The 26,486-nt window shown below is 44.7% G+C and overlaps 3 protein-coding genes and 1 non-coding gene across 6 annotated transcripts; 2 read left to right on the top strand and 2 right to left on the bottom strand.

Moving 5' to 3' along the window:
* Nucleotides 1–63: 63 nt before the first annotated feature.
* TCP1 (t-complex 1) lies at nucleotides 64–8,523 on the bottom strand. Its single transcript, XM_051615303.1, has 12 exons — nucleotides 8,378–8,523; nucleotides 6,970–7,055; nucleotides 6,127–6,255; nucleotides 5,466–5,563; nucleotides 5,054–5,164; nucleotides 4,196–4,377; nucleotides 3,719–3,845; nucleotides 3,220–3,395; nucleotides 2,373–2,496; nucleotides 1,059–1,251; nucleotides 611–774; nucleotides 64–356 (listed from the first exon to the last, which is right to left on the bottom strand). Exons 1-12 carry the CDS (start codon nucleotides 8,448–8,450, stop codon nucleotides 143–145), a joined length of 1,677 nt encoding a protein of 558 aa, XP_051471263.1. The 5' UTR covers nucleotides 8,451–8,523; the 3' UTR covers nucleotides 64–142.
* On the bottom strand, nucleotides 7,494–7,629 carry LOC127383439 (small nucleolar RNA SNORA29). The gene has a single exon (XR_007889207.1). It is a non-coding gene; the product is annotated as a small nucleolar RNA SNORA29 (small nucleolar RNA).
* A 397-nt stretch (nucleotides 8,524–8,920) lies between the features above and the next one.
* MRPL18 (mitochondrial ribosomal protein L18) lies at nucleotides 8,921–11,956 on the top strand. Its single transcript, XM_051615571.1, has 4 exons — nucleotides 8,921–9,383; nucleotides 10,039–10,219; nucleotides 11,245–11,479; nucleotides 11,755–11,956. Exons 1-4 carry the CDS (start codon nucleotides 9,320–9,322, stop codon nucleotides 11,824–11,826), a joined length of 552 nt encoding a protein of 183 aa, XP_051471531.1. The 5' UTR covers nucleotides 8,921–9,319; the 3' UTR covers nucleotides 11,827–11,956.
* A 524-nt stretch (nucleotides 11,957–12,480) lies between these two features.
* Nucleotides 12,481–24,766, top strand: PNLDC1 (PARN like ribonuclease domain containing exonuclease 1). Of its 3 annotated transcripts, none has more exons than XM_051614909.1 (19): nucleotides 12,481–12,582; nucleotides 13,065–13,122; nucleotides 13,233–13,306; nucleotides 14,216–14,249; nucleotides 14,369–14,492; nucleotides 15,901–15,989; nucleotides 16,271–16,371; nucleotides 17,554–17,633; nucleotides 18,619–18,756; nucleotides 19,636–19,705; nucleotides 19,961–20,046; nucleotides 20,273–20,328; nucleotides 21,210–21,274; nucleotides 22,119–22,172; nucleotides 22,381–22,423; nucleotides 22,995–23,094; nucleotides 23,576–23,751; nucleotides 23,920–24,018; nucleotides 24,586–24,766. In XM_051614909.1, the coding sequence occupies exons 1-19, from the start codon at nucleotides 12,507–12,509 to the stop codon at nucleotides 24,644–24,646; spliced, it is 1,584 nt and encodes a 527-aa protein (XP_051470869.1). In that variant the 5' UTR covers nucleotides 12,481–12,506; the 3' UTR covers nucleotides 24,647–24,766. The 3 variants fall into 3 exon arrangements, with proteins under 3 accessions (XP_051470869.1, XP_051470868.1, XP_051470870.1); XM_051614908.1 differs by having other exon boundaries at nucleotides 21,207–21,274; XM_051614910.1 differs by lacking the exon at nucleotides 22,119–22,172 and having other exon boundaries at nucleotides 21,207–21,274.
* The last annotated feature ends 1,720 nt before the right edge of the window (nucleotides 24,767–26,486 follow it).

The raw sequence follows: 26,486 nt of genomic DNA, 5'->3' as shown, positions 1-26,486 counted from the left end.
GAACTTAAATTCTCAATGCAAGTACCAACCTCACTTCCAAAAGTTAATTTGTTCACAGGAAAATAGCAGCAGCCTTCAACGACTTGCTTTATTAACATTTTAGTTACAAGAGTGGGAAGTGTAAGACAAACATAAATAAAACCTAGTCTTCAAGTGCTCCAGAATGAACTGCATCCTCATAGCACCCTCTCTCTTCTTTAGTTTCAGGGTGCAGCTTAATAAGATCATCAATGCGAAGAATAGTAATTGCAGCTTCTGTTGCAAACTTTAGGCTCTTAGTTTTGACCATAGTAGGTTCAAAGACACCAGCTTGCTTGTTATCACGAGGTTTTCCATTGATCAAGTCAAGACCAATCCTGAAAAGACAAAAATACTGTCTGAGAGAGAAGCAGGGCAGGAGAACTGGAAGTATAGTTGGGGAGCCTGCTGTTTAACTACTACTAGATCCCAGTGACTAATACATAGGACTGAAGGACAGAGGGAGAAGAGTTCAGTGATAACCTAAACCCTTTTACATGCAAATCGTGGCTCAGTAACTGGCAGAACAATTTTCCACCTAAGTCACCAACCCACTTCACCTTTACTAGCCTTCCTACAGGCAGATACTTACCACTTCAGGTTTTTGCGATCTGGGTTAACCTGAGCCTCGTTATGGAACGCTCTCAACTTTGCAACAAGATCTGTCGCATCTTGAGCAGCATTTACTGCCAATGTATTTGGAATTATTAAGAGGGATCTCGCAAATTCTGCTATTGCAAGTTGTTCACGTGATCCCTAGAAAGAGGGGAAAGTTTTAAAACCAACTGCTGCAGGAAAGAGAAATACAGATCAAGACTGTCGAGCAGTTAAGGCGTTTTCACAGGTAAAACCTGTTCTTCGGCCAAAGAACCATACAGTCTCATTATCAGAGAAACAGTAACTCCTGACTTCCATTTTAAGGAAGCATCTTACATTCTGTAAGATGATTAGGTTTTCATGAAACAGAGAACCGACTTAGAGCAGAAGGAGCACTGGCCTAGTCTAACACATACACACTGTTACTTCTTTGCAAGACTTACCATGCTGGTTGCATAATTTTCAAGATATATTGACAGTGCTGCCTCTACAGCACCGCCACCAGGGACAACAGACTTGGATTCCAATACCCTTTTAACAACACAGAGAGCATCATGTATAGATCGTTCCATTTCATCACACATGAAGTCATTAGCTCCTCGTAAGATAATTGATGCTGAAGTACGAGCCTTTGTACTGGGGAAAAAAAAAACACAACTCAGCTGTGTTGAACAGAAAATAAGATAAATCTCTTCTTTATGACATTTTTCTTTTAAAGCAAGTTTCAGTCAAGTCAGACTTTTTCAACCTTTAAAAGAATTTCTTAACATCGTTTTGTACCTTCCAGAATATGTACATTGCCACTTAATGAGTCAGTATTTACGTTCTAATACCCAATAACCCAGTTTGAGTTTTCGTCTTTTGGAGAAAACTACCTGACAAGCATGACAGACATCTTCCTACCAAGTAGGGGGAAAATGTAATTATACTATGAAAGATTATTTGCATAGCTATCAAGTGAGCTAATCACTGCCAACATTACTATATAAGCAGTCATGTAACTGCCACACAAGGGCCATGGTCACGATACTTCACTCACACACAAATTAGATTACAGGAAGTTAACACTGAGAAGGGGTACTGAAGCAGGGGAAGAGTCACTATCCAAGGTGTGTTCTTGTTAAACAAACTGATACTCAAGTCTTCAGGTACCAGGCAGCAGTGGCATACTGTACACATCAAGGGAAAATACCACATGTGTTCGCAGTTAACTACTATTGCTCTTCTTACCCATTAAAAAAAAATATACCCTTTCAACAACGTGGTCCATTTTATACTACCTTGCAGATGACTGGTTCAATGAAACCAGCACAAGCAAACCCTGTCTTGCACTACAATTAGAAAGATCTAGCTTGCACCTCCTCATTCACACAAAATTACTCAGATTGGTGCCCATTTCCCTTTACTGTTTGTAACAAGAAGCCAGTGTGACCATCCTGCTAAGAGACAAGGACAGGTAGAAGAAGTTGGTATAAATGCTGTAGCAATGCTTTTAACAATTTAATGACTTTTATTGTAAATTTTAGAAAAAAATTGTTTGTAAACAAAATGTTAAGTCTATCTAACCATCTGATTGTCTTACATTATGGTTAATGAAACAGGTGTCCAACCCCAACAGCAGATAATAAATACTGATACTTTCACCTCTGGTTTGCAGTGGACTTGTATACTCTTTCCCATATGCACATGGAAATAAATAAATTGGATTTTATCTCGCACTTAGTGGAAAATAAAAGTATTTAAAAAATGATCCTTACTTCTTGATTAAAATCAGCTCATCATCACAGATTCTCTCTTGAATCACCTCTTCTGCCTGTCCCAGCATTAACGCTTCAAAACTCTCCTCACCTTCGAGGTTTGCAAGGGTTGAACATATGGTTGCTTTAACAAACAAAAAATTGAAATTAGCAGTCAATTTCAGCACTTGCTTTTTCAACTTCCAAGACAGACACACAGGAAGAAAAACAGAAATTGAAAGCAGAAATTAATGCAATGTAAGATTTTTCTTAAATTCAACAGCATTTCTAATTATTGAGTAGCAATTCAATATTCTGCAGTTTGTAACTAATACTGTTCCTTTTACTCAACTTCTACAGCACTTACTTTTCCACAGCTAGTGTAAGTTCCTCTACTTAGCCACAATGAAAATGCTTTCTTGCAAATTCAATAATTAGCAGACAAAATCCATATAGGACAAGATTTTTTTTTTCAGTATGTACTTAGAAATTTTTCATTTGTCTTGAACTACTTAAATGAGGCACTTAACGTAACTCTCCAGAGTCTAAAGAACATGAGATTAATAAGGACTCCTAAACAAATACAGATTCTGGCTCCCATTTCCAGAAGACATTCTTCCCAATGCAAACCAGCACTTCCCCCCCCCCCGCCCCGCACTGTGTATCTTCAGCAGTCAGCTCTTATGGTACTCATCTACTTGGACACAGTGATCACCTAAATGCAACAGTAAAATTAAAACTTAACAAGAGGCACGGCTTTCGTGTTACAAAGCCGTATTTTTAAAATTACTCATTCCATTAACAACTGTTTTTACTTAAAAAATACAAAAAGGGAAAAAAACCTACAAATATTTTTATATACACACACCTCCAGATGCCTTAGCAATCCGCTTCAGGTCCTTCTTTACAACTCTTCGTACTGCCATAGCACCAGCATCAACAAAGTATTTCAGACACATATCATCAATACCTCCAGTGGTGAGAATAACATTGGCACCAGTGGCCAAAATCTTCTGAATCCTTTCTTTGGTAATATCTGATTCTCTGCAAGGATTAATTCAAAGTTATTAAAATGTATTTAAAAGTCTGCAATCACATTCTGTCAACCCATTTCCTAAAATCTTGACGCAGAGCTCTGCAAAGAGAGGGAACCATTATACTTGGGTATCTCAAAGGCTCACTTACTGCTCGTTCTGCCTCCAGAGGTGAAGACTTTCACCATAAATATCTGTTATTGTTGGGAAATGTTAACATTTAAAACATAGTCATTTCTTGAACTCAGGAAAATATACATTGAGCCACCTCAACTGAACTGACCAAAACAAGCCTATGAACCCTCAGTCTCAGTTACTCAAGCTTCCACACACCTCTGCCTTATCTGGTCCAGCTTCTCAGGGTCCGAGATAACAACCTGAACACCAAGCTTCATTTTTGCTTTCTGCAGGCTGAAGTCAAGGCACGCGATCTTTGCATTAACTATTCTCTTGGTCATACCTGATGAGAAAGAACAAGAAAAATAATGTGCAAAATATAACACTTCCTACAAACTTGACACTGTCTCCTCACAAGGGAGATGCTTATGCTCCAGAAGATCAGTGTTGCCATGCTGACAATGAGCTAGGGAAACCACAGTAACCTACCAACACTTTGTGAATCACTACTGGCCAGCGGACTGCAGCTGAGAAACCACCGGGGAAGCAATAAAGCTTTTTTGTGTTCTTGTTTTCTTGCTGCGGAACTGAAACCCACACAATTTGCAACTCATGCAGTCGGTAAGCAGCCCCGTGCAGAACGACTCAGAGGACTGAGCTCCCACAAACACGGAACAGCACCTGCCTTCTTACCCTGCGAGCCCACCACGCAGTTCAGGGCGTAACCGTTGACAAGTATGCTCTCCTTCTGGCTGCGGCCGTGAGCCTTCAGAACATTGACCGAGTTGATCGGGTACCGAGCCTGGCCCTTCTGGTCTGTGTACTTAACTGCCAGCGCAGCGTCCACCACCATATTGGCAAAGAAATCACCGTCACTGCAGTGCTGTTAAGGTTAAAACTGAAAAAGGAAATTAGGATTACACCTAAGAAAAAAAAGTCACTGACAGTGCCTCAGTTAAGTGTCATAAGCTGTTTCCAAAAAAAGAACTCCGGCAAGGTATGGAAATGCTACCTTTCTTTACAGCTTGCTTAAAGGAACGATTAAACTCTTAAAGGTGAAACACTGGTAAGAAAATTAAGACAGGCTAGTGAGATGTCTGCACGTTACACACTTTTTGTTTCTGAACAAAAATACCTATCCTGTGGTCAGTCTGCACTCCTCTGTTAGCACGACAACTGAAAATGCAAGTCTTACTGTGACTGTGAAGTAAAATGCAACCTTCTTTCCTCTAGTTTCACTCCTCAGGTTCTTGACTTCTGTATCACACTCTTACACTAACCCAATTCCTTACCTAGTGTCGCTGGCATCGTAAAGACACAAGGCACTACCAAAGCTATTGTGATGTGCCCAACCATGTTTCAGTAAATTTGAAGAGTCTGATCCACACCAGGTTACAGGATCTGTGAAATGTTTTTTACACCATTTATAAAAACAACAGCCTGAATACTACAGCACATTTGTAAAAACTGCTGCAAAGGAAACTAGCTTAGCTACTCAAGCTCTCCAACCACTCATTCTCACTTAAGTAACTTGATCAAGTTAAAGGATACATTCCTATAATTTTAGAGGACATTGATGTTTTAGCAGCATTAATTAGGCACTCCCTGCCCAATTCATCTGTGTTAATAACAAGATTTTCATTGATGTAGCGAACGGCTTCCCTGGAAAATAAAGAAAACTCTGGTAAGGAATTTCACCCCAACAAACAAAAAATCCTGCAATCTTTCAGCTTTCCTAAGTGTTACGTTTTTATGTGAGACAACAGAAATTCAAAATAAATAAATAAATAAAAACCAAAAAAGCCCCAAACCAACAAAAAAGCCCAAAACACACATGCAAAGCAAAATGCTGCATTCACTTTTCACCAAGAAGTCTATATTAATGCAGCCACAAGCAAACAAAAAACATGCAGTTATTGTACCTTAAAAAATGCATTGTACTTCAACTGTATTAGTTTCTTACTTGCAAGCAAGTCGGTATCCACCAATAATGGAGGTAGGATGAATTTTCTGTTTCACTAACTCATCTGCATTTTTTAGAAGTTCTGCAGCAATGATTACCTGTTTGAAATACAAACATTAAATACAAATATTACATAGAAGCACAACAGCTACCTGTTGGCATCAAATGGGAAGTATAATCACGAATAGCTGGCCACTGGCTGTTCAGTGTAAACAAGTAATTGCAACCTGGAACCACAACAGTTTCTGACACCAGGTAAAAGCCATGAAATTCTGCCGCCCCTCCACCTTGTCCAAAGTCTCAGGCAAGACTTCAGCCCTCAACATCGTTATTAGTCCTAACACTTTAAATTCTCATAGTTGTTAGAAATTAAGAAACCTAATTCAGACCCCATCCTCAACTTTCAAGAAAGGAAAAAATAATGAAACAGCAGTAAGCAAATTCCATTCCAAAGCACTAGCTGCATAAGGAAACTATCAACTCTAGAAAAACCCTAATGTCTAATGTCTTTATTCTGTAACCTAGTTAAAACACGTTTGCATGCAGTCAACTGCAAGGTTTTTCATTCTATCTAGTTGATCCACATTGCATCAAGATTCGTAACAGGTAAACCAAAGCTGCACTGTGATAACGGACTTTCAGTGTTAAACTTCCCACGTACCACTGAGGTTGTCCCATCACCAACTTCTTTGTCCTGCAAGTCTGCCAGCTCACAAAGAACTTTTGCAGCAGGGTGTTCCACTTCCAGCAGTTTCAGAATGGTTGCACCATCGTTGGTAATGGTCACATCCTAATTTTTACAAATCAAAGGTTAATACAAGGTATATTTCTATAATATTTTTACTGTTGTGCTTCGTATTGTTTATGCAAAGAAAGTAAACTTTTCCTTGCAAATGCCCCAAAATAACAATTTATACCAAATGTTTACTGCTTCTCATTACCCAAGAATCCCATTCTAACAACAGAAATGTTACTGCTGCAGAATCAGAATTTTTATGTTACAGAAACTGAAACCTTTTGCACATACTGGGTTAGTAGTACTGCAGAGACTACCCTCTAATACAGCATTTTATTGCAGTGGCATGTAAAATGACAAACTTCCCTTGTTTGCTTTAAGTATTTTGAAATATGAAATACGACTTTGAAGTGGCTATCGGATTATTTTAATTATTTTTTTGTTACTTCTTATGCAGACACCACGATACACAAACCAAGACAACAACATGGTGATATGAATTCCTGTGAATCTGGCCAATACTTGTAAGTGGTGACAAAAACTTGCACATAAAAACAAGGTAACTGTGCCACACAAACTACACTACTGGATTAAACTAAAATGATGTCGCGTGCATTACTTGATGCTCAATTTTACCATAGTTCCCCCTCTCAGAATCACGGAAAAAACAAGTATGTGCACATTAGACCTATGAAACACACTAAGCAGGAGCAATTTTAAACAGGAATACAAGGCCATCCTGACACTTTTTAAAGAAAGCTTACTTACCCCAATATCATCCACCAACATCTTATCCAGACCAACTGGACCAAGAGAACTCTTTACAATGTTGGCAATAGCAGATGCAGCAGTAACTGAATAAAAGAAAGAAAAAAGAAAACACTTTTATTTTTCCTAGTTCAGAGTAATTCGGGTTGACAAGAAAATGTGCATAGAACCCATCATTCAGAAACTCCGAGATAAAATGACCTAATTTAGGATTAGGTTTCACCCTAGCTATGCTAGCAATGGCTTGCTGCTATTAAAAAATAAAATCTGTGCCAAACCTCACTCTTCTGTCCAAGCTATTTCAGCTAATGAACCTGGCAAAACTAAGCCATCAGAAAAGAATAGTCTTCTGCTAGCTTGTTAAGATGGAGAACACTACTGAAGTCAGAAGAGCTGTAGTGGTAGTTCAGCAGTACTAACACATCTTTTTGGTCTCCTTAGGTGTGTGTCTGAAACAAAACAGTTGTTCTGCACTTAAAAAAAAGTCAAAAGTGACCTTTCAGTCACTACTAAAGTAACTTGTTGAAAGGATGTTCTGCCAACTTCATATAGGAGAAAGATACAATCAACCTTTTCCTTCAGACCGTGGCAAGTTTTTCTCTATCCCACAAGCATAGCCACTTAATCTGGAAATAGAAAAAGTGGTAGTATAATGGGAATAGTGACAACACAGACATACACTGTGGATTTCAAACAATTCAACTTCTTTCTGCTTTGGAGTAAAGGCAGTTTTCTGAACGACATAAACGTGGTATCATCAAAGACGCCATTACCAAGTGCCTCAGTGATTAGTCTCATTCCAACTGTTCTGTCTTAAGTATCACTATAACTGCGTGACTCTCACGACCATCAGAAAACAATCTTCACCTCCTTCCTTTGTCTTTCCTACTCAGAAACTGAGCACAGCCTCGGAATTTGCAGCCTTTTCCCCAGACTTCTGACAAAGCCCTGAGAAGTGTGGAGCGTTTTCGACAGCTAAATATATGCACCTTGAGGGCGGTCCCCACTTTCGGAAGCAGGCTACTCTCCCGTGAGCTCCCTCAGCCGCCCCTTCCCCACCAGGCCCAAGTCTGCAGGCCTTGTCGGCTAAGGCCCTACAAGCTCGGGCTGGAACGGAGCTCATCCCCGGCCAGCAGCCGCCCCCCAGCCGGTGCGTGCGCGGGATGCCGTCCTGGCGCGGTCCCAGCCGCGAACTTTCGCCTCCCTGCGAAGGCTGTGCACAAGCAGCGTCCCCCGCCCGCCCTCCCGGCGGCAGCGACCCGGGACCGAGGAGCTGGCGACAAGGCGAGGCCCTTCACGGGCGGAGAAGCACATGGCGGCCGCACCGCCCGCGCCATATTCCCTCCTTGCTGCCCCTCCCCCCCCCGCCCCGCTCATCAAGCCCCCGCCGGCAGCGCGCGGCCGCTACCGTTCTGCGTGCGGATGGTGTCGCCGCTGGTGCGGTCGCCGAACACGGCGAGGGGCCCCTCCATCGCCGCCATCTTCCCGCCGCGCGACCCACCCTCCGGGCAGCGCGCGGAGCGGCGGAATGGCCGCCGCGCCGCAGGGGATGCTGGGAGCACACACACCCCGCTCCGCCCCGCCCCGCCGGGGGGCGGGGCCAAGCGCTGCCGGCCAATCCCGGGGCGCGGCGCCGCGCGGGCCTGGGCCGCCATTGGTGCGCGCGGCGGCGGGGGCGGGGCGCGAGCTTCCAGCAGCTTCTAGAAGGCGGCGGGGACCGCGGCGGGGGAGGGGCCGGGCTGCTGTGGGGGCTGCTGCACCGGCTGCTGCACCGGCTGCGGGCCGTGCGGGGCTTTGCGAGCGCTCCCGGAACCGCTGCGGCCTCGGGCGGCTGGTGCTGGGGGCAGGACCCGCCGCCCGCCTCTCGGCGCCGCTTGTGCCTGGCTCGGTTGGCGGTGGGTCCGTCACCTGCAGCGCCAAAGCACCGGCTTTGCCTCGAGTGACGGTGGGCAGCGTTTGTCGCGTCTCCGCGTTCCCTGCCGTGGCCGCGGCGGGCGCAGGGAGAGGGCGGGAGCCCAACTCCAGCCGTCGCGCTCCCGCTTCCCGGGCTGCGCTCCCTCTTAAGGCCCTGTTCCCTGGAAGCGTAACCCCGGGCCTGTGCTGATCCGCGCCCCTCGCGCCCTTCGGCCCAGGGAGCAGCAGGTTCCCCGGGCTCACTGACCCAGCGCGTGCCCTGCGGGGCCGCACTGCGGGGAAGAGGCGGCCCCGGCCCGGCCGCGCCTCCGCGTGACGTCACCGCCGGCAGCAGGAAGCCCTGAGGAGCGCTTCCGGGGCAGCGCCGGCCCTGCCAAGATGGCGGCGCCCGGGTGCCGCTGAGCGCAGGTGGCGGCCGCCCGAGGCACCGGCTGCCATGGCGCTGAGCAGCCGCCGCTGCCTTCTGCTGGCGGCCGGCAGGCTCCGGGCACGCGGAGCAGGTAAGCTTAGCCTCTGCGTGGCTCGTCATGCTGGTCTTTCCCCGGCGATCCGGCAGCCGGGTGCTGCTGGTCCGGTGGCCGGGCTGCTCCGCCGGGAGCGGGGCCGGGCTCCGCTTTAGAGGCCGGTCGGGCTGCTGTGGGACGGGGACGCTGCTGGTGCGTCTGTCCGGGGCCCGGACCCTCACCCTGCTGAGAGGTTGTACCTGCCTGCCCGGGCTGAAACGTTGTGTAGCAGAACGAGCTTGAGAGCCTCACTCCCAGACCGTGTTTGCTGGTATAATCAGTGACGATTTGTCTGATAGAATGGGGGACTTTTTACTTGTTTGGTGGCATGGTCACTGTTTTCTTGTGTAGTTCACTTTCACTATTTCGTAAAGCCATTATCCTCAGGACCTTCTAGTCACGCCTGAATGGGTCTTGAAACACAGTTAGCACTTAATGTCCTTTGCATTTTCAGCTTACAGTCCACCTCATTAGTTGGAGAAACAGGTTTAGTCCTGGTAAGCCATCTATTTGGTATTTAACAAAAAAAAAAAAGAAAAATATTTTCCCCTACTAACTGTTACAAGCTGCATCATTCTGTATTGTACTTGTTCTATTGTCTGCACGATATTTTTTTAACACTCTGAGGTTTTATTTCCTGCTTTTCCTCAAGGTCTTTCTTTTGCATCAACTACAACCAGCCTCAAAACTGAGACCGAAGTGGACACAAATGAGAATGAGGTTGTTGCCCCGGACTTCACTAACAGGAATCCTCGGAACTTGGAGCAGTTGGCCCTGGCTAGGAAGGAGCGTGGCTGGAAGACAACATGGCCAAAGCGTGAATTCTGGCATAGGTGAGACAGAAACTCACCAGCAGAAATGAAGACTCCAAATTAAAAAAATCCAACAGGTGGAATTTCTACAAAATGTGCTTTTGGCTTGTTGATTCAAGTTGCCCTCTTAGTATTTCTTAATAGGTGTCTTCTGCGGTCAGAGAACAGTAGGCTAGCATCACATGGAAGTTAGCATTATGTGTTGAAGATCTTTCCCCCTATTGTTAGGGCAGCAGTAATACTGCTTAAGCAATTGCTATTGAATTTAGGATTCCTCTAGGCGTCTGCTGTCCATGCATTGTTGTTTTACTTGAGGCACTGCAGTAGTCTGGGGTGTTTTGTTTTGGCTTTGGTTGTTGGTTTTGTGGGAAGCATTTTGGGTTTTTGTTGTGTGTTGTGTGTTGTGGGGTTTTTTGTTTGTTGTGGGTTTTTTGTTGTGTTTTTTTTTTTAGAAAATGCAGATTGCATTAGTTTTAAGCTGGGGAATCAAAGTCATGATTTTGTTCATGGGCGGAGAACCATGCTCAGTTTGTTCATACTAGGAATTCTGATATTGTCTCAGTACAGTAAGAAACAGTTGCTCCTGATACTCTGTGGTATGAAGGACTTTGAAGAGCTGCTTGACCACTTGCTGATCCTGACGAGTTGTGACCTGCTGTTGAAGCAGACCCTTTAAGGGATGGCATGGCAAACCTAAGGTTACATTTTTGCTGGAGCAGTTCCTTGGACCTGCCTCCGAAGCACACCTGCACCACCCTGCAGCTGTACAGTGCTTGGTTTGGAGTGAGTGCTGGCATGAGACAGGGTAGGACTGTGACCCGTGTAACGGGTGGAAAGGTGCTCTTGGAATTACACTCTGTTTAACTGGTAAAATGAGTCCTATTCCAGGTCCTAGTAAAGTAAGCAAAAACCGAGATAAGAGATCATTACGGTATGAATAGCTTCAGTGCGTTCATTTTTATTTGAAGTGAGTCAGTGAAGCACTGGAATGCTTTGCTCTTCAGACCTGGCAAGACATCCTAATCCACGTTCTGTCCTTTGCTCAGGCTGCGGCTGGAGCGGACGCAACATTACGTGGAGGCCTTCGTGGAGCGCTGCGACGGGGATGTTGTGGTCTCTGCCTCCACCCGGGAGTGGGCCATCAAGAAGCACCTCTACAGCCCCAAGGGGGTCACGGCGTGCAAAAACCTGGGCCGTGTAATGGCACAGCGCTGTCTGGAAGCAGGAATCAACTTTGTGAACTTTAAAGCTGTTATCCCCTGGGAATATCGTTGTGACTCGGCAAGTATCCATCTCCTGACACTCATTTGGGTTTTGTTGGGTTTTTTTCCTTGTTAAGCATAAATTTTAGTCTTACTCACCATTAGTTTTCTTACGTGGGTTGACAATCCCTTCTTGCAGCACTCAAAAGGGTAACTTTGACGAGGTGCAGATCCTGGCATCATGATTCAGTGAGGCTGTTAGCCTCTGCCCCTCCAGTAACACGTCCTGGCGTATATGTTGGTGTCAATGGCCTTTCTTTGTACTTACTTGTGTTCCTCTGTCTTTTAAACAAGATTCAGGAATTCCAGAAAGCCATGGAGGAGGGTGGTGTCATCCTGCGTGAGCCACGAAGAATCTATCAGTGAAATGGAGACTGTGGGGAAAACTTCTGAAGGAGCAGTGATCACTTACTTAGGCATGTGTACAGGCAGTGAACGTCCAGCGCTGGAAAAAGTTGGAGTTTGGCATCCTAGAATTAAATGGTTTTTAAATGCATTGAAGTGTGTCACATTCTTGACTCTAAAACCTTCAACACCTTTCTTTTAAGGCTAAAATACGTGCTGTGATACTTCAGCCTGGCAGGCTAACAGATTTTTCTTCAGAATTCAAGAATTCCAAATTGTTTTATTTTTTATTCAATTTTGTGCTTTTTCTAAACAACTCTTTGAAATGTTTGATCCATGTACGTGCCCAGTCTAATTTAGCAAAACGCAGCACTGTAATCAAGTTATGTGCTAAACTTGGTAAGAAGATTCACTTCCCCTAACTCACCTTTGCAGGTTTTTGTTTTGTTTTTTTTTTGCAACCCTTAGGTTCTAATTGCTTAGGCCACGCCGGTTTCCAGGGGGAGCGGCAGGAAGCCATGGGTCTGCCCCTCCCGGCCTCCTGCCCCGGGCTCCCCGCGCACCCCCGGCCCGCCACGCTGCGCCCCCGGGGCTCCGCGTCCCGCAGCTCGGCGCGGGGGCAGGGCGGGGCCCGGGCGGGGCAGGGCGGGGCCCGGGCACGCAGGCGCGCCGGGCCGGGTCAGCGCGGCGCGGCTCCCGCCATGGAGGTGGTCGCGGGGCGCTTCGAGGAGGGGCTGCCGCGCCTGCGGGACCTGATCCACGGCGCTGCCTTCCTGGGTGAGCCGGGGCGGGCCTGGGGCTCAGCCCGCGGCCCCGGCCCGCCTGCCGCCCGGCCGGCGCGGAGGGGCTGCAGCGCCCGGCCCGCTGGGGGCGACGCCGCAGCAAGGCGGCGTTCAGGGGTATTTTAGTCGGTACTGGCGTGTGCTGGAGTAGGGAGCGCCGAGACTGCGGGTTTCGAAACAGGCATCAGAGGTTGTCAGGAGAGCCCCAGGCTGGGTGCTGGCTCGGCTGGCTGGGCCGGGGCTCGGGGGGGCCCGGGCTCCCGGGATGGGGCAGGCCCCCCGGGCGTGCGGTGGTGTCTGCCCGTCCCTCACGCTGCCACAGGGAGGAGGGAGCAGGGGCTTCCCTGGCCTGTCCTCTGGAGCTGGCTGCCCCGGGGTTTGACAGGTTACAGGGAAGGGAGGTGTTGTAGAGAGCCTCGTCCTCATGCTGGTGATACTTCACCTTCAGACTTCTTTGTGTTCTTTCTACATCAACAGCCCTAGATATGGAGTTCACTGGCTTATATTCAGCTTTCCCACGAAATAACGAGCCCAGGTAAAGCTGTTGGACTTGAAACGGAGGGAGACTTGCTGCTCTAGCTGTATGAGAACAACCTGTTGGTTGCAAACCCCATTTCCACTCCCCCCAATTCTGGTTTGTTCCAGCCTGTTTGACTCCCCTGCGGAGCGGTACCTGAAGGCCAGGGAGAGCGTTCAGCGCTTCACTGTTACTCAGCTCGGTGAGTCCTGTTCTGACACAGAAAAGAACCTCCCGAGGTCTCAGTGGGAACAGGCCTTTTTGCAAGCTGGTAGGCCCTGAAAGTAGCTCTGGGCTTAATTCATTTGTTACAGAGACATTTGTCTGCTGTGGTAGAGTTTTCTTTTTCCCCTCTGATACTTAATACTGTCAACTGTTTAGTAAGTTTAATAACATAAAGTCAGGTGGGATGAATTCTTTTTACCAGGCTGAAGTTTTTCATACTTAAAGATTGCGCGTAGAACACAGGGCTTGTAAAACAAGCAAGCAAAAGCAGGTGACAGCAGCTCACATTCAAGGCTGTTTCGTTTGATACAGTGTATGAGAGTGGGCACTGTTAGAGGAAAATGAAGGCTAGTATTTATGATCTTCCTAAAATAACAACACAAGAAATGGCCTGTGGCGGTAGAGGGCTACTGAGAGATAAGAACCAGTTAGAGGTCAATAAACAAGCACCAAAACTGTTTAAAATACTGTTCAAAGTGCTAGGCTATGTAAGATCTTAATGTGCTTTTTGAGGTTAATAGAAAAAAGGAACCTGAGTAGTAAAAAACATGTTTCAGTCCTCTGGTGTCTAGCATTTTCAAAATGCTGTTGTAGCGTAATTGGACCCACAGACCTGTGGTATGCATAGCTGGAGATTTTCCTCACCAATCCACCTGACCCATTGCTCAGCCTATTTGCTATTGAATCAGACTTGACTCCTTTTCTCACTTAGCACTAAAAGCTAGTCCCTGATCAGGTCTCAGGGAGCTGGGGAGTAGCCTAGCAGTTGCTGTTAAGATTTACACTGTGGCATTAGTGAATAGGAAGCATGCACTTAACTAATTTTCCCAATATTGGTAGACATCCAGCTAAATGTTGCCCTTTCAACAAGGTTTCTCTCTTGCAGGGCTGGCAATATTCTCAAATGAAAATCCAAACAAGTAAGCAAAAAACAGTTTTCTGTTACAAAGAAGACAATGGAGTTGTGATTTTATGCAGAATTCCCCTAGGAGGGGTTATTTCTTTTAATTTTCTAGAGAGATTTTTCATTTTATTGTAGGTATGTGGTGCATTCGTACAACTTTTTTCTCTTTCCCTCCACGTTGGGAGTTACAGATGTCGAAGTCACACTTTCTGTATCTAGCATTCAGTTCCTGTCTCATTATGGCTTTGACTATAATAAGGTATGTAATGTCTCTGCCAGAAATCTGTAACAGAGGAAGTCTGAGCAATTACATGAGACATTCGGATTAATATCCCTTACATTTCTGGGGTAAATTGCATCTTGTTAAAGTATGAATGTATCATGTGGTTCATTATCAACAGGGAGAGTGAGTGCTGGTTTTTCTCAACTGCCATAGAGGCAATAACCACATCTTTGTCAGCCTGACAGATTTTCCCACCTCAAAAAAAGAAAACCTGTCTCGGGTGAGCTGAGGAGTTACTAAACAGACCCTTGTGGGAATCTTTACTAGCTATGAAGGTGTGGAACTCTCAGTTTGCCTGCATCTTACAGATAGCCACACTTCCATGACATTCAGGCTATATAATTACATAAGAGCACTGTTTAGCAATTTTGGACAGGAATCATTTTGATATCTTGACACTTGAAGTAGCACAAATACAGGCTGGGTGGAGAATGGGTTGAGAGCAGCCCTGAGGAGGAGGACTTTGGGGTATTGGTTGATGGAAAGTTCAACATGAGCTGACAATGTGCTCTTGCAGTCCAGAAAGCCAACTGTATCCTGGGCTGCACCAGAAGAAGCATGGCCAGCAGGTCAAGAGAGGTGATTCTCTCCCTCTAGTCTGCTTTTGTGAGACCTCACCTGGACCCATATACTGTGTCCAGTTCTGGAGCCCCCAACATAAGAAGGACATGGAGCTCCTGGAGCGAGTCCAGAGGAGGGCCATGAAGATTATCAGAATGGGGGGACATGTCTCCTATGAAGACAGGCTGAGAGTTTGGGTTGTTTAGCCTGGAGAGGAGAAGGCTCTGGGGAGACCTTATAGTGGCCTTCCAGTACCTGGAGGGGGCCTACAGGAAAGCTGGGGAGGGACTTTTATAAGGGCTTGTAGTGATAGAATGAGGGGGAACGGTTTCAAGCTGAAAGGGGAGATTTAGATTAGATATTAGAAAGAAATCATGCAGTGTGAGGATGGTGAGACACAAGCAGGTTGCCCAGGGAAGTTGTGGAAGCCCTATCCCCGGAAGTGTCCAAGGCCAGGTTGGATGGGGCTTTGAACAACCTGATCTAGTGGAATGTGTCCCTGCCCGTGCAGGGGAGTGGGAACTAGATAGTCTTGGTCCCTTCCAACAAACCATTCTATGATGTCATTAAAGAAAAGGTAAAAGCAGAGCAGCAGTTGATAAAAATCCTTTTCTTTCCTCTATACATAAACAAATATTTTTTGTAAGAATGCATCTTGGATTACCTACAATTTGTATTTTTGAAGAGGGTATTATGAGAATGAGGAACAGCAGCATCTTTCAAGTATATGCCAATTTTGGACCTGGCTAGCCTGCTGTTCTCTAATTTGCTGCAAAAATGTCCAGGGAATAGTAACCAAACTGGCATTTTTTCCACCCCGCAGTTCCTCAAAGATGGAATCCCGTACATGAATGAGGCACAAGAGAAGATGCTTATTCAGCATCTCTTAGTGGGGAGCTGGAAAGTCAGCAGGTGAGGTTATTCAGAGAGGTGGGTCCTCAGTACTGACTGTATTGACAGCTCACCTTTACTCAGATCACTTTTTGTAGAAGTATGAAAGCATATTGGTTTGAATGCCTTGCTGCCAGCCCTTCCAGCATGCTGTGGTCTGTAGGAAGGAAGACTAAGACCACAGGATACACTCTGGAGAGTTGGGCAAATAATGGGAATGCATTTCCACAAGAAAGCACAAGGCTCCGTCTGTAAAGAGCAGCTTTTCACACTCTGCCTTTTTCCCTCTGATCATGCTTTAGTGCTCAGGACAGGGATGTGCTGAAGAAGGCAATAGATGAAGTGACCTGTTGGATAGCTACAGCAAAGGAAGAGGAGACCATGACTTTACAGGACCTGAGTGGTATGCAACACGGTGCCTTCCTCAGGCACTTCAGACTCTGAGTGGCTTCATCACTGCTGAACCTCTGGGGCTGCCACTTAAACTCTGTTGAGGGTGAAAGCATCTGTGCCCATCTTGCCTTTACAAGGCCTCTGTCTATGGCTCCGTTTCTGTCAGGCATTCATCTCTCGAGTTTGCTTTTCTCCTCCATTGGGATGGTGGGTCTTTCTGTAGTGGAAGAGGATGTCTAGGTGCTTGGATCATACTTTGTAGTGACTGACTTCCATTTTGTGCTTCTTCAGAGCAGCAACTAGAGAATTTATAGTTGCTTGTTTTAAATCCTGGCTGATCTGGTTTTGGTTTTTTTTCCCCTCGGAGAAGGGAAAGGTGGGTCTCCTTTCAGAGTTTGTTCCTTCTCCTCTGGAGCAATGATGACCCCTGTGGAGATACATGTATATGCCAGTGGAGGTAACCAGGCCACATGTGTTAGCTTTTTGGAGCACTGCAGCAAAGCTGAGGAACTTCTGTGCTGTTTTGGAGGAGCTGAGGGAGAGGGAATTGTAGCAGAGTACAGTTTTGCTTACAGAAACCAAATATTAGTCCTCTAGGTCAGGGAATAACATAATTTCTGTCTTTCCTAACCTTTTCTGTATTTATATACTGATACTTTAATAGAGTCTGGCAATGGTGAGCACCCGTGACAAGAAAGACAAATATTTAAGTAAGCAATAAGACTTGATTAATGTCTTTTTGCATGCTTTTTGCATCAGAAGAGGACTGTGTTATTCCTTATCAGCTTTGAGGGGAGATGCACTGGTACCTCTTACCTGTGCTTGGCTTCTGGATGTGTTGCTCTGAAACCTTCCAAAACCACAGAAAGTCTTTTTCAGAGTAGCACCCTTCCTCACTCCTCTTTTTGATGAGTCTTTTCCTTGTGCTGTGTTGTCACAAAAGCTTATTTGTCTGAAATTCTTACTATGACCTTGTTTGTTTGCTTTGCTTTTTTGGGGGGGTTGTTTTTGGTTTTGTTTGGTTTTTGCTGTCATTGTGTGTGGTAGTGTACAAAGATCATACATTCAGGAGTATTTTCTGGGAGGATGAAACATTGGGTCAGTGCTTCTGTCTAGAAAAATTTGATTTCCTAAATAGGCTTGTCTGTACTCTGAAGTTTTTATTGCTCATGCTTTTTTATTTTTGCCTCAGGGTATCAGATGTTTGAAGTTCAGCTGGTTCTGAGACAGGGTCTCCAAAATGTTTGGACACAGCCTCTTGGAGATGGGAAGGTGAGATGGAAATGTGGACCATTTGGAAGGAGGGTTCTTATCGAGACAGAAAAGATTGGCATCTTTGCAGGGACTCTGAAATGTTGCTTGTACTTTTAATTATAGGGTCCAGGAAGAGGAGTAGACAATGACATAGGAATGTTTAGGGAAGTGCTGATTGTGGGAACCCAAGAAAAGGGATCCAGGAGACTAACTTTGGTTTATGTTTGTCCTACAGCCACAAAATAGCTTGAGCTGGAAGTGTTTCTCCTTGGGGCATTTCTGGAGGGACCCTCTCTGTGTCTCCAGACTTTGTTGGATATCTCCTCTAGTACTTCCACAAGAATGTACAGGTTTTAGCTTTTTTTTGTGGTTTTCCTTTGCTGACTTTTGCCATGTAGTTGCTTCAAAGACTTTTACTCTTGTCTGTTATATGGCTTGGTGTTTTGCTATTTTGCACTTTGGTGCAATATTTTCTGAATTAAACCTATGGCTGTGGACTTCTCAAAACATGGTATAAGATAAAAGTCAGTTGCTTAGAAGTAGGTTACAGAAGACTTTTTTTTTTTCTTTTTTTTTTTTCTTTTTTTGCATTAGTACTATTTTGGTCTGATAACCCTTGTCAACAGAGTGATAGATTTACCCAGCCTTCTCTCCTGAAGCGTGTGATTGCTGTTCGGTTTTGTTGCCATGAACTTACCACATTGGTGTCAAGCTCAACTGAATTATGTTTATTTGTGCTCAAAAAAAATTGTGGGAGGAACTATCTTCTTAACAAGAGGAGCATTAATATGACATGCTCAGAGTAGGTCTCTCGTGTCACTGGAGTACTGATCTCCATATGGAAGAGAAGTGATACAGTCCTGAGGTCCCAGGGGATGCACTAGTTCTCCATCCTTCATAGCCTAGAAGCTGAACTTGTCCTCAGCATTACTGAACCCCAGGAAGCACAACGTATGTACAACAAGCATGGGAGGCTGAGATATCCAGTGACTGTTCTTTTCAGGTAATGGTGAAAAAAGTAAGTCCACAGCATCGTCAGCTTCTGGAGGACTCTCCTTATGACTGCTGCCAGAAGGAGCTCATTCTTCTGTCTGCCCGGGGCTTCACCAACCTCTTCCACACACTTGTTAAAGTCAAGAAGGTAAAATGTCACTGAATGTAGAGGGATGATTAAAGTAGTAATCTGTATGAAATGACTCAACTTATTCAGTGTGATTGTCCTGTTGTCAGTGAAACAGATGAATTGATAGATTGCAGTCATGGTTAGAAAAAATGAGTGTTAAACATTACATCTTCTTACTGATCAGGTCCCACTCCCAAAGCATACTCAGAATTACAGATCCAAAGACTACATTTCCCTGTGTTACTTTTCTGTTACTCCTGCAAACCAAGAACAGCCAGGGAAGAGAGAGCCAGGACCCATTCTGCAGCATGTTTCTTAGGTCACTTGGGAAGACGCATGGATTTTCAACACAGTCACCTCCTGTGTTGTACAGCATGAGCCACCATCTAAGAAAGCTGGGCAGATTCTTACTTTTTGGGCAAGTTAATGCTTTTCAGCATGTGACAGACCAGTTTATTGGGTCATATGGACCATTGGTGTGGTTATGTGTACAAACCCTTATGTTCTGTATGCAGATTATTGAATTAATTTCAGCTTCAGAAGACTGTGGGTGATGTGCAGGCAAAGGCTCTTCCTGCCCTTGTGAGTGAGGGTATAAATCTGATTGCTGGAAGATTTTTCCAGTGTTCAGCTGAACTGAGAATCTGCCTAGCTCCTTTGGTCCAAATAGGATGCTGCTGAAAAAATACCCTCCTCAGAGAGTCCACAAGTCTGATCTCTGAAAGCAGTAGTCCTCCTGTGAGCCTTGTGGTGTGAATGACTGTTGGGTGAGTCTGTGTGGATGCTGTCCACTGGAGGAAAGGATTACAGCTGTTGAGCATGCTGAGAGTTGGTTATCTCTGAGTGCTCTTCAAAAATGTGTCACAATGGACTGTTATGTTTATATTCTTCCTGTAGCCCCTGGTGGGACACAACATGCTTATGGACCTTATGCATCTTCACGACAAGTTCTACAAGCCCCTTCCAGGTAATGCTGTACATAGCTGCTATCCCCAGGCTGCTGGCTTTATAGTGGGGATGGGACAGTAAGCACAGTGGTCTCTCAACACCTCAGCCACTCACAGTGCATAGCAAGCAGCAGTGCTTGTTGCCTCTTCGGAGCTCTCACTGCTGGAGCAACGCATCATTTCTCTGATTTCACCTCTCTTTTGTATTGATTTGAAATACCATTGTTTTTTCTTCAGGGTCACTATGTCTTTCTCCACATGTGTTTTGCTTTCAGAAAGCTATGAGGAGTTTAAAAGGAACATTCATAACCTGTTTCCTGTCCTTATAGACACGAAGACTGTAACAAAATCCATCTGGAAGGTGAGATACAAAGGTCTTTTGTTTGAAGTTAAAGCTTGTCTTTCACCCAAAAGAGAGGATGTTTTTCCCCAGTGCCCAGTTGTTGCAGAACTGGGACCAGTTCTCAGTGTTGCCCTGAGACTTTCTGGTTTTAGATCTCATTTTATGAATCAGCAGTACCAGTAAATCAGCTCACTTACCATGAGGTCTGTCTTGGTCGATTTTCTAAAACATTCTTCTTTTATAGAAGCATCAATTTTCTCGAGCATCTAATCTTTTGGAGGTGCATAGGGTTTTGTGCAGGTAAGTGGTGGCCTATAAAGCCTTCAGCAATCAATCTATTTGTATCCTTGTAAATGCTATTTCAGAGTAAGTGATTTGTCCAGACTTTCCTCTCAAATGTTTTTCAGATGGTTTCTTGTCTTTCTAGATTTAAGAGCAAATTATTTCTTCATCTTTCTTATAAAGTAATTGTGGAGTAAATTGTTTGTTCTAAGTCACTTCTCATATTGTACCACAATAACTTCATTGATCACAAGTTTGGCTTGCAGACAGATTTAAGTTCTGTTACGAAATGTTTCAGTTCTCAGTGAAAATACACCCTAATTTCAGATGCCACCTCCCAAGAAAGAGCTGCACTGAGCCCAAAGCAGTAACTAAATACAATGGTCAGGTGGAGCACATGAGTAGGTATCGTATCTCATGAGCTTAGCCATGATGTGGTAGTTTTCTGTTGGGTTTGGGTTTTTTACACTTCTTTTGTGGTTAAATTGTTTTGATGTCAATTTTGCTAAGTAAAGCAAAATTTCACCTCTTTCCCCTCACTCCCTACTCCCAAGAAGGAGATGCAGAATTAGTGGTTATAAAAACATACTTGGATTCTGGGTTTTTTTGCTTGTTTTAGCAATGTCAGGCTGCAGATTCTCATGAGTTTTTATACTTGCATATTCTTTCTTTTATTTCGGTCATTTCATGGGTTTATTAATCTGTCTTCCAGAGTTCCCCATTCAGATAGAACCATCTACTCAAGCCCTTTCCTTGGAGTTTTCCATTTATTTTTAGTTCTGTTCACATTTTTAGTGTGCAATTAGAGCAGACAGGCTGCCTAGAAGGAACCGTAATTTTATATCTCTGACCATAATGAGGAAGGACAAAAATCTCACACATCCACTTGTCTTCAGCAGCAGCCTAAATCCCAAAGATCCAACGTGCCCAGTGATAACTCTTGCAAGTGACTGCTCAAGATACGGTATGTTCTTAAACAAATCTTCAAAGTCAGATAGCTAAAAGGGTTTTGTTTTACTCCATGGATATCCACATGCAAAGCATGAGTGAGTAGCAGTGGGTCTGCTGAACTGCAGAGAGCTGCTGGTTCATATTTTTGTCCAGGCCCAAAGCCTGGGCTCCCACAAGGTCATCTGTTCTGCATGTCCCTAGTAGCTGCCACTGGTGATGCAGGGCAGGTTTGCATCATGCCACAAATGGTATTTACACTAAGTTGGGCTGAACTGACCCCAGCTTGGTGTTGCAAAGAGTAAGTAGCCCTTGAAAGTGACGGGACGTGGGAGAAAGTGGTTCCAGAATGGAAAACAGTGGGAGCTAATGGCCAGGAGGTCTCAGAATATAGCAGGAGCTCATTGGCTCATGTGCAGGGTTAGTGATGCTGCCTGTGCAGGAGGTTGTGTTCAGTACATGGCGTGATACCCGCTGCAAGGCAGGTGTTTCCTGGCCTCTGCTGGCAGTATGCTGTTCTGCAGCACAGGACCTCCTGTTTTGAAATGGTTCCCAAACCATCAATAATGTAGACAACACAGTTGGGTTTAGATCTTCACAAAAGTTAAAATTTTTCATGTCTCTTTCTGAGCTTTTCAGCCATTTGTGTAACTGCTGCCTTTTTGGTGGTATTGTTTGAAAATGCCTGGTGGAAGCATAGACTTTCTGTTGGGTGTAAAGGTTTCAAGGTGAGGAAGGAAATGAAGCTGAGGGTGGGAGGGAGAAACCCCTAGACAGAACAGTGGATCTTAGGAATGTTAGGATTCTGCAGTGGAGCAGTTTTCCACAGTGTGATAAAGGATTTTGTTGGACGCTTACAGCTGAGAAGAACTCCCCTCACGAGGCAGGCTATGATGCATTTCTCTGTGGTTCAGGTAAAGTGCTTCTTAACACTCCTTCAGAGTTTATCTTGGGACTTGGCAGTTCCTTTCCTGCTTTGTGCCTGTATTTGAGACTAAGAAATATTTGTTATACACAGTCTGTTGCTTTTGGTAACTCAGCTGCACTTTAGCAAGGTTTTGCCTTCCATTTGTCAAGTTTTTTAGCTGTGTTCTAATGCCACTTCATTATTTCTCCTTCTAGTTCTTCTGAAGTCAGCTCATTTGCTACTGTGCAGATCCACAGAGTGAGTGATATTTTTAAATATTTACTGAAAATGGCACGATGTGGATGGGGTCCTATGGAAAACAGTAATCTGTTTGCTCTGGCTGACTTTTTGCTTTGCAGGCTGGCCTTCCTTTTGGATAAGAGAAAGTGTTACTGGAAATGTTGCTGTTATGATTAGATTTTTATTTTATAAATCTGAAAGTAGTAGCTTTATGTCAAAGCTGACATTTTAAAAGTTAAATCAGGGGCCACACAAGGCTCAGAGGTTGGGAAATGGCATTGTGACTCCTTTATCCCCGAACATGCTCTCAAGTTCAGTTCACTTGGATAAGGGTCAAATAATTTTCCATTGTTTCCATTTTTGAAATCTCTGTGTTACAGGGCCTTCAGCTAAGTCCCTAAGAGGCAACTGTTAAAATCCCTTCCCTTTGCTTGCAGCTTTTTGACTTCTGTAGAAGATACCAAGATCTGAAATACTTATTTTGTCACTAGTTGAAGAGCTTTTTCAGGAGCTCTGTTCTCCAGAGACACTGTGAAGCAGTGCAGTGCTGGAGAAACAAAACCTTGTCCCATTTTGTTTTCTGATGTAGCGGTGCAGTGGAGGCTGATCCTTCTTTCTCTCAGTATCTCTCCGTGTTAGCTGAGTATCTGAACAAAGTGAATTTCATCCGAGGTGGTGTTTCAAGCATTGTGAGTATGAATTGCAAGTCTGTGACCTGTTTGCGGAGTGCGTAGGTCAGTAGCCTAGATCATGGCTTTGTTAAGAGGAGGAAAGTCCACCAGTGCCTGGGCCCACCTTGGCAGGAGTTGTTTTCATACAAATGAGAGGCCTGACCTTTCAGAATGGCAAATGAGTTGAATTTCTGCTTGTGAAATGTGTTCATATGGTTTCCTGTAAGATGGCTTTAGTCAATTTCTGTTGCCCTAATCTTGCTCTGGAAGAGAGCTTGCTGTTTCTCTGGAGGTTTCTCCATGGTAATTGTGACAGTTTGCTTTTATGGCTCATGTATAGAGACAAACCATGGGACAAAAGAAAAATAATTTTACACCAAAGGCAGGTATGCAACCGTTCTTCCTTATGTGTCATGTTTTGTATATTTTCTGTTTATATTAGTAGTACTTCTATAGTATTTCTGAACTCGGGTATGTCTCAGTATTGTACATTTTCCAGAATTTTTCTGGGGAAGACACTCCCAGCCAACATCCCCCTGTCTTGGTTGTCCATGTCCAAGACTGGCCAGGGCTGAATGCAAGGCAGATTTACCAAGAGTTTAAAGCTCTTTGTCGCTTCGATGTCAGACAGCTTTCAAAGAATCAGTTCATTCTGCTGTCCAGTAAATTTAAGCAGTAAGTGACCAGAAAGAATTTTCTGTCCCTTGATCCTCTTTGATCCAAGTCTTCATCCCACCCTTCCTCTGCTGTGACGGCTCTTAGATAGAGAGGTCGCAGTCCCGAGCTGCGGGATGCTGTGAGCAGCCTGCACGTCCCAGCTCATCACGTCTGCTTTCATTACAGCGTCAGGCTTGTTCTGCGAGATTACAGGCATCACCCTCACCTGCGGGTTTCTATCTACCGCCACTGGAGGCACTCCCCGCCCGTCAACTGCCTGCTGCAGTGAGTTACCGACATCGCTGGAACGGGCCGGGGGAAAGGCGATCATTCCTCTAGGGATGCCAAGCCCTGGCACAGCAGCTCCCTGCCTGCGCCTCTGGGGCTGTGCCCTCTGCCAGCCCTTCAGGAGAGCGCGGGGTGCAGATGCGGGTTCCCTTGTTGACTGCTGGGGGGCTATTTGTGAGCTTTCAGCCCTGCACAGATGGACTTTAATCTTCATCCTGATTAACCAGGGAATGTTATCTCACAGACAGCATAAAGCCGTGTATGTGCTACCACAACAGACCAGGGGTTATCTGTAGTGCTGGCTCTAATAAGCTTGAGGAGACAAGAGGCAGAGTCTTCAGGTGTGGGGTGGATGTGTATATTTCTACAGCAAAGTTGAAAGCTTGGTAGTAGCAGAGAATTCCAGATTCCCCTGTCATGAAGTGGTGACAGCAGCGCTCATGAAGGGTGAATTTCTGGCCTGACACAGTTTGGAAAAGAATCTCTGTACTTAATAAGAAAAAAATTAAGCCCTAAATGTAAATGTAAGTAGCCTAACAGCATGTTATTATTCTTGCCCTGTAGAGTCTCTGGTATTGTGGCACTGTGGTCTCTCTTGGCCTTTGTACTTGGAGGAGCTCCTTGATGCTCATTCTTAAGGACTGCCTTACAAGAAGAGACATGAGGAAAAGAGATCTTCTTTTTTGTGTTTCTCTCTGTTTTGTTTTGTTTAATTTCATTCAATAAACTATGAGGAGGGAAAAAAGCTTATAGTGTTTTTAATTGTTTTCTTGGAAATGTGTGTTTAAAGAGGATGTATTGGTTTCCAATTTGTGGTATTTTGCAATCTGTTCCAAGTCTAGTCCTCTCCTGAAGAGGGAGAGATGGTTCTTTCAATGCCTAATTTACTTTGATCGCCTGTTGGTTCTTCAGAGCTATTCATAACCCCAGTTTGTTTCCAGTGTTTGTGCTGTTGCATAAAACACATTTCTGATTAAGTTCAGGAAGTTATGAAATGAAAGGGGTTATTTTTAGCTTCAATTGTAAAGCAGGGGAAATGTCACTGTTTACCAAATTAAATGGGTAGAGCTGATGGAGAAAATACTTGGGGCTTATGAGAGATTCTGGGGAATACTAAATTTGTAGTGCTGTCAGTGTCATGCAGTGGTACTTTCAGTGGCATTGAAGCTAAGGATAGACAGATAAATGACATTTATCAGCTTCAATTCATAGAATATAGAGAGGTCAGGTGAGTTGGCAGGTGTCTTTGTTTGCTTCTTGTGCACAGCATGTGAGCAGTCCTTCATCCAAAAGTATCATGAAATACGCTTTGTTGATCATTTCCTCTGATATAGGTGGAGTATTTCCCAGGCCAGGGACTTGATATTCAGAATTTTTTCTTACTAATTTCCTTCTCTTAGAAACAACCTGCTGCTCCATGATTTCCAAATAATGGTCCTTAGATTTTATCAGTCAGACCTAATTGGATGGGGCCTATGATCATCTACTAGAGGTGATTAAAGGCAGATTCTGCATAAAAAGGGAGTTGCTCCAGCGGACCTTAGAGCAGCAGCGTGGCTTTGTGGTGTGCCTGAAGATCACGTGCATTCTGCTGCTAACGGTTTGCTGCTTTGTTGCTCTGCAGGAGAAAAGGGCAGAGTACCTTCAGCTGTGGTTCTCCAGTTCTCCAGTTCTGCACAGCTTGTGGTTTACAGCTTGTATTTCATAAGCCAGCTCCTAGGCAAGCAGTTAACTGACTTCTTTATTACCTTTTTTTAAATTTATTTTTTTTTTGGTAACCCGTTCAGTGATGGGTTTGTCTGTCACAGTGTTCCTTCAAATACCAGTCTAAGTATCTTCCTGTTTATTCTGTAATGTTTTCCTGTCTTTTAGCATCATTAGACACTCCCCTTGTGTCAAGGAGAGCACAGACCCTGTGTTGTATAGATTTGGGAAAATTTTCAGTGGATGTTACATGCAGTAGCATGCATTTTCCCATAAAAAAACACTTCTTGGCTTATGAACTGGGAAACATAATACCTTTGGATTCAGCTAGATCCTTAGACATGGAGAGATGCAGCCCTGCTTGCATCTAGTCTTTACAGTCTGGGGATGATGAAGATTCAGATTCTGTTACCTTTGAGAAGCACAGCAGTTTTTTAAGAGAGCATGCACTTTGAGGGAACAAATAAATTGTTCTGTCTTTAAATTTTACTCCCTCCCATTTTCTTCTCCAAGTGGCACAGACAAGTAATGTATTAGTTCCCTCCTTGGTTCACCCTCTAGAGAAACATACTACCCCATGGAAGAAAGCAGAGATCCTTTCACCTCTTTTTGAGAAATAGCCTGTGGGTCTGACTATGCCTTCTGTCTTTCCAAGGTACTGACATATCTCGTGCAGCAACATAGTGCAGTGAATCAAGATACTTGGCCTTCCTCATTAGATCTGTGAGAACTTAGAAATAACAATTGCTGCAGATCTAGAT

The sequence above is a fragment of the Apus apus genome, chromosome 3 (genome assembly GCF_020740795.1).
Source record: "Apus apus isolate bApuApu2 chromosome 3, bApuApu2.pri.cur, whole genome shotgun sequence".
Classification (NCBI taxonomy): domain Eukaryota; kingdom Metazoa; phylum Chordata; class Aves; order Apodiformes; family Apodidae; genus Apus; species Apus apus.
Note: the sequence above shows the minus strand (reverse complement) of the source record. Positions and strands in the feature narration are given on the sequence as shown.

Coding starts and splice junctions, on each gene's coding strand:
- TCP1 (XM_051615303.1), bottom strand. CDS start 8,450: ATGGCGGCGATGGAGGGGCCCCTCGCCGTGTTCGGCGACCGCACCAGC. Junction 5,564..6,126: donor GTGATGGGACAACCTCAGTG/GTACGTGGGAAG, acceptor TATTTCAAACAG/GTAATCATTGCTGCAGAACT. Junction 775..1,058: donor AAAATTATGCAACCAGCATG/GTAAGTCTTGCA, acceptor CCCTCTTTCTAG/GGATCACGTGAACAACTTGC.
- MRPL18 (XM_051615571.1), top strand. CDS start 9,320: ATGGCGCTGAGCAGCCGCCGCTGCCTTCTGCTGGCGGCCGGCAGGCTC. Junction 9,384..10,038: donor GCTCCGGGCACGCGGAGCAG/GTAAGCTTAGCC, acceptor CTTTTCCTCAAG/GTCTTTCTTTTGCATCAACT. Junction 10,220..11,244: donor AAGCGTGAATTCTGGCATAG/GTGAGACAGAAA, acceptor TCCTTTGCTCAG/GCTGCGGCTGGAGCGGACGC.
- PNLDC1 (XM_051614908.1), top strand. CDS start 12,507: ATGGAGGTGGTCGCGGGGCGCTTCGAGGAGGGGCTGCCGCGCCTGCGG. Junction 20,329..21,206: donor GTGCATAGGGTTTTGTGCAG/GTAAGTGGTGGC, acceptor ACTTGTCTTCAG/CAGCAGCCTAAATCCCAAAG. Junction 23,752..23,919: donor CTGTCCAGTAAATTTAAGCA/GTAAGTGACCAG, acceptor CTTTCATTACAG/CGTCAGGCTTGTTCTGCGAG.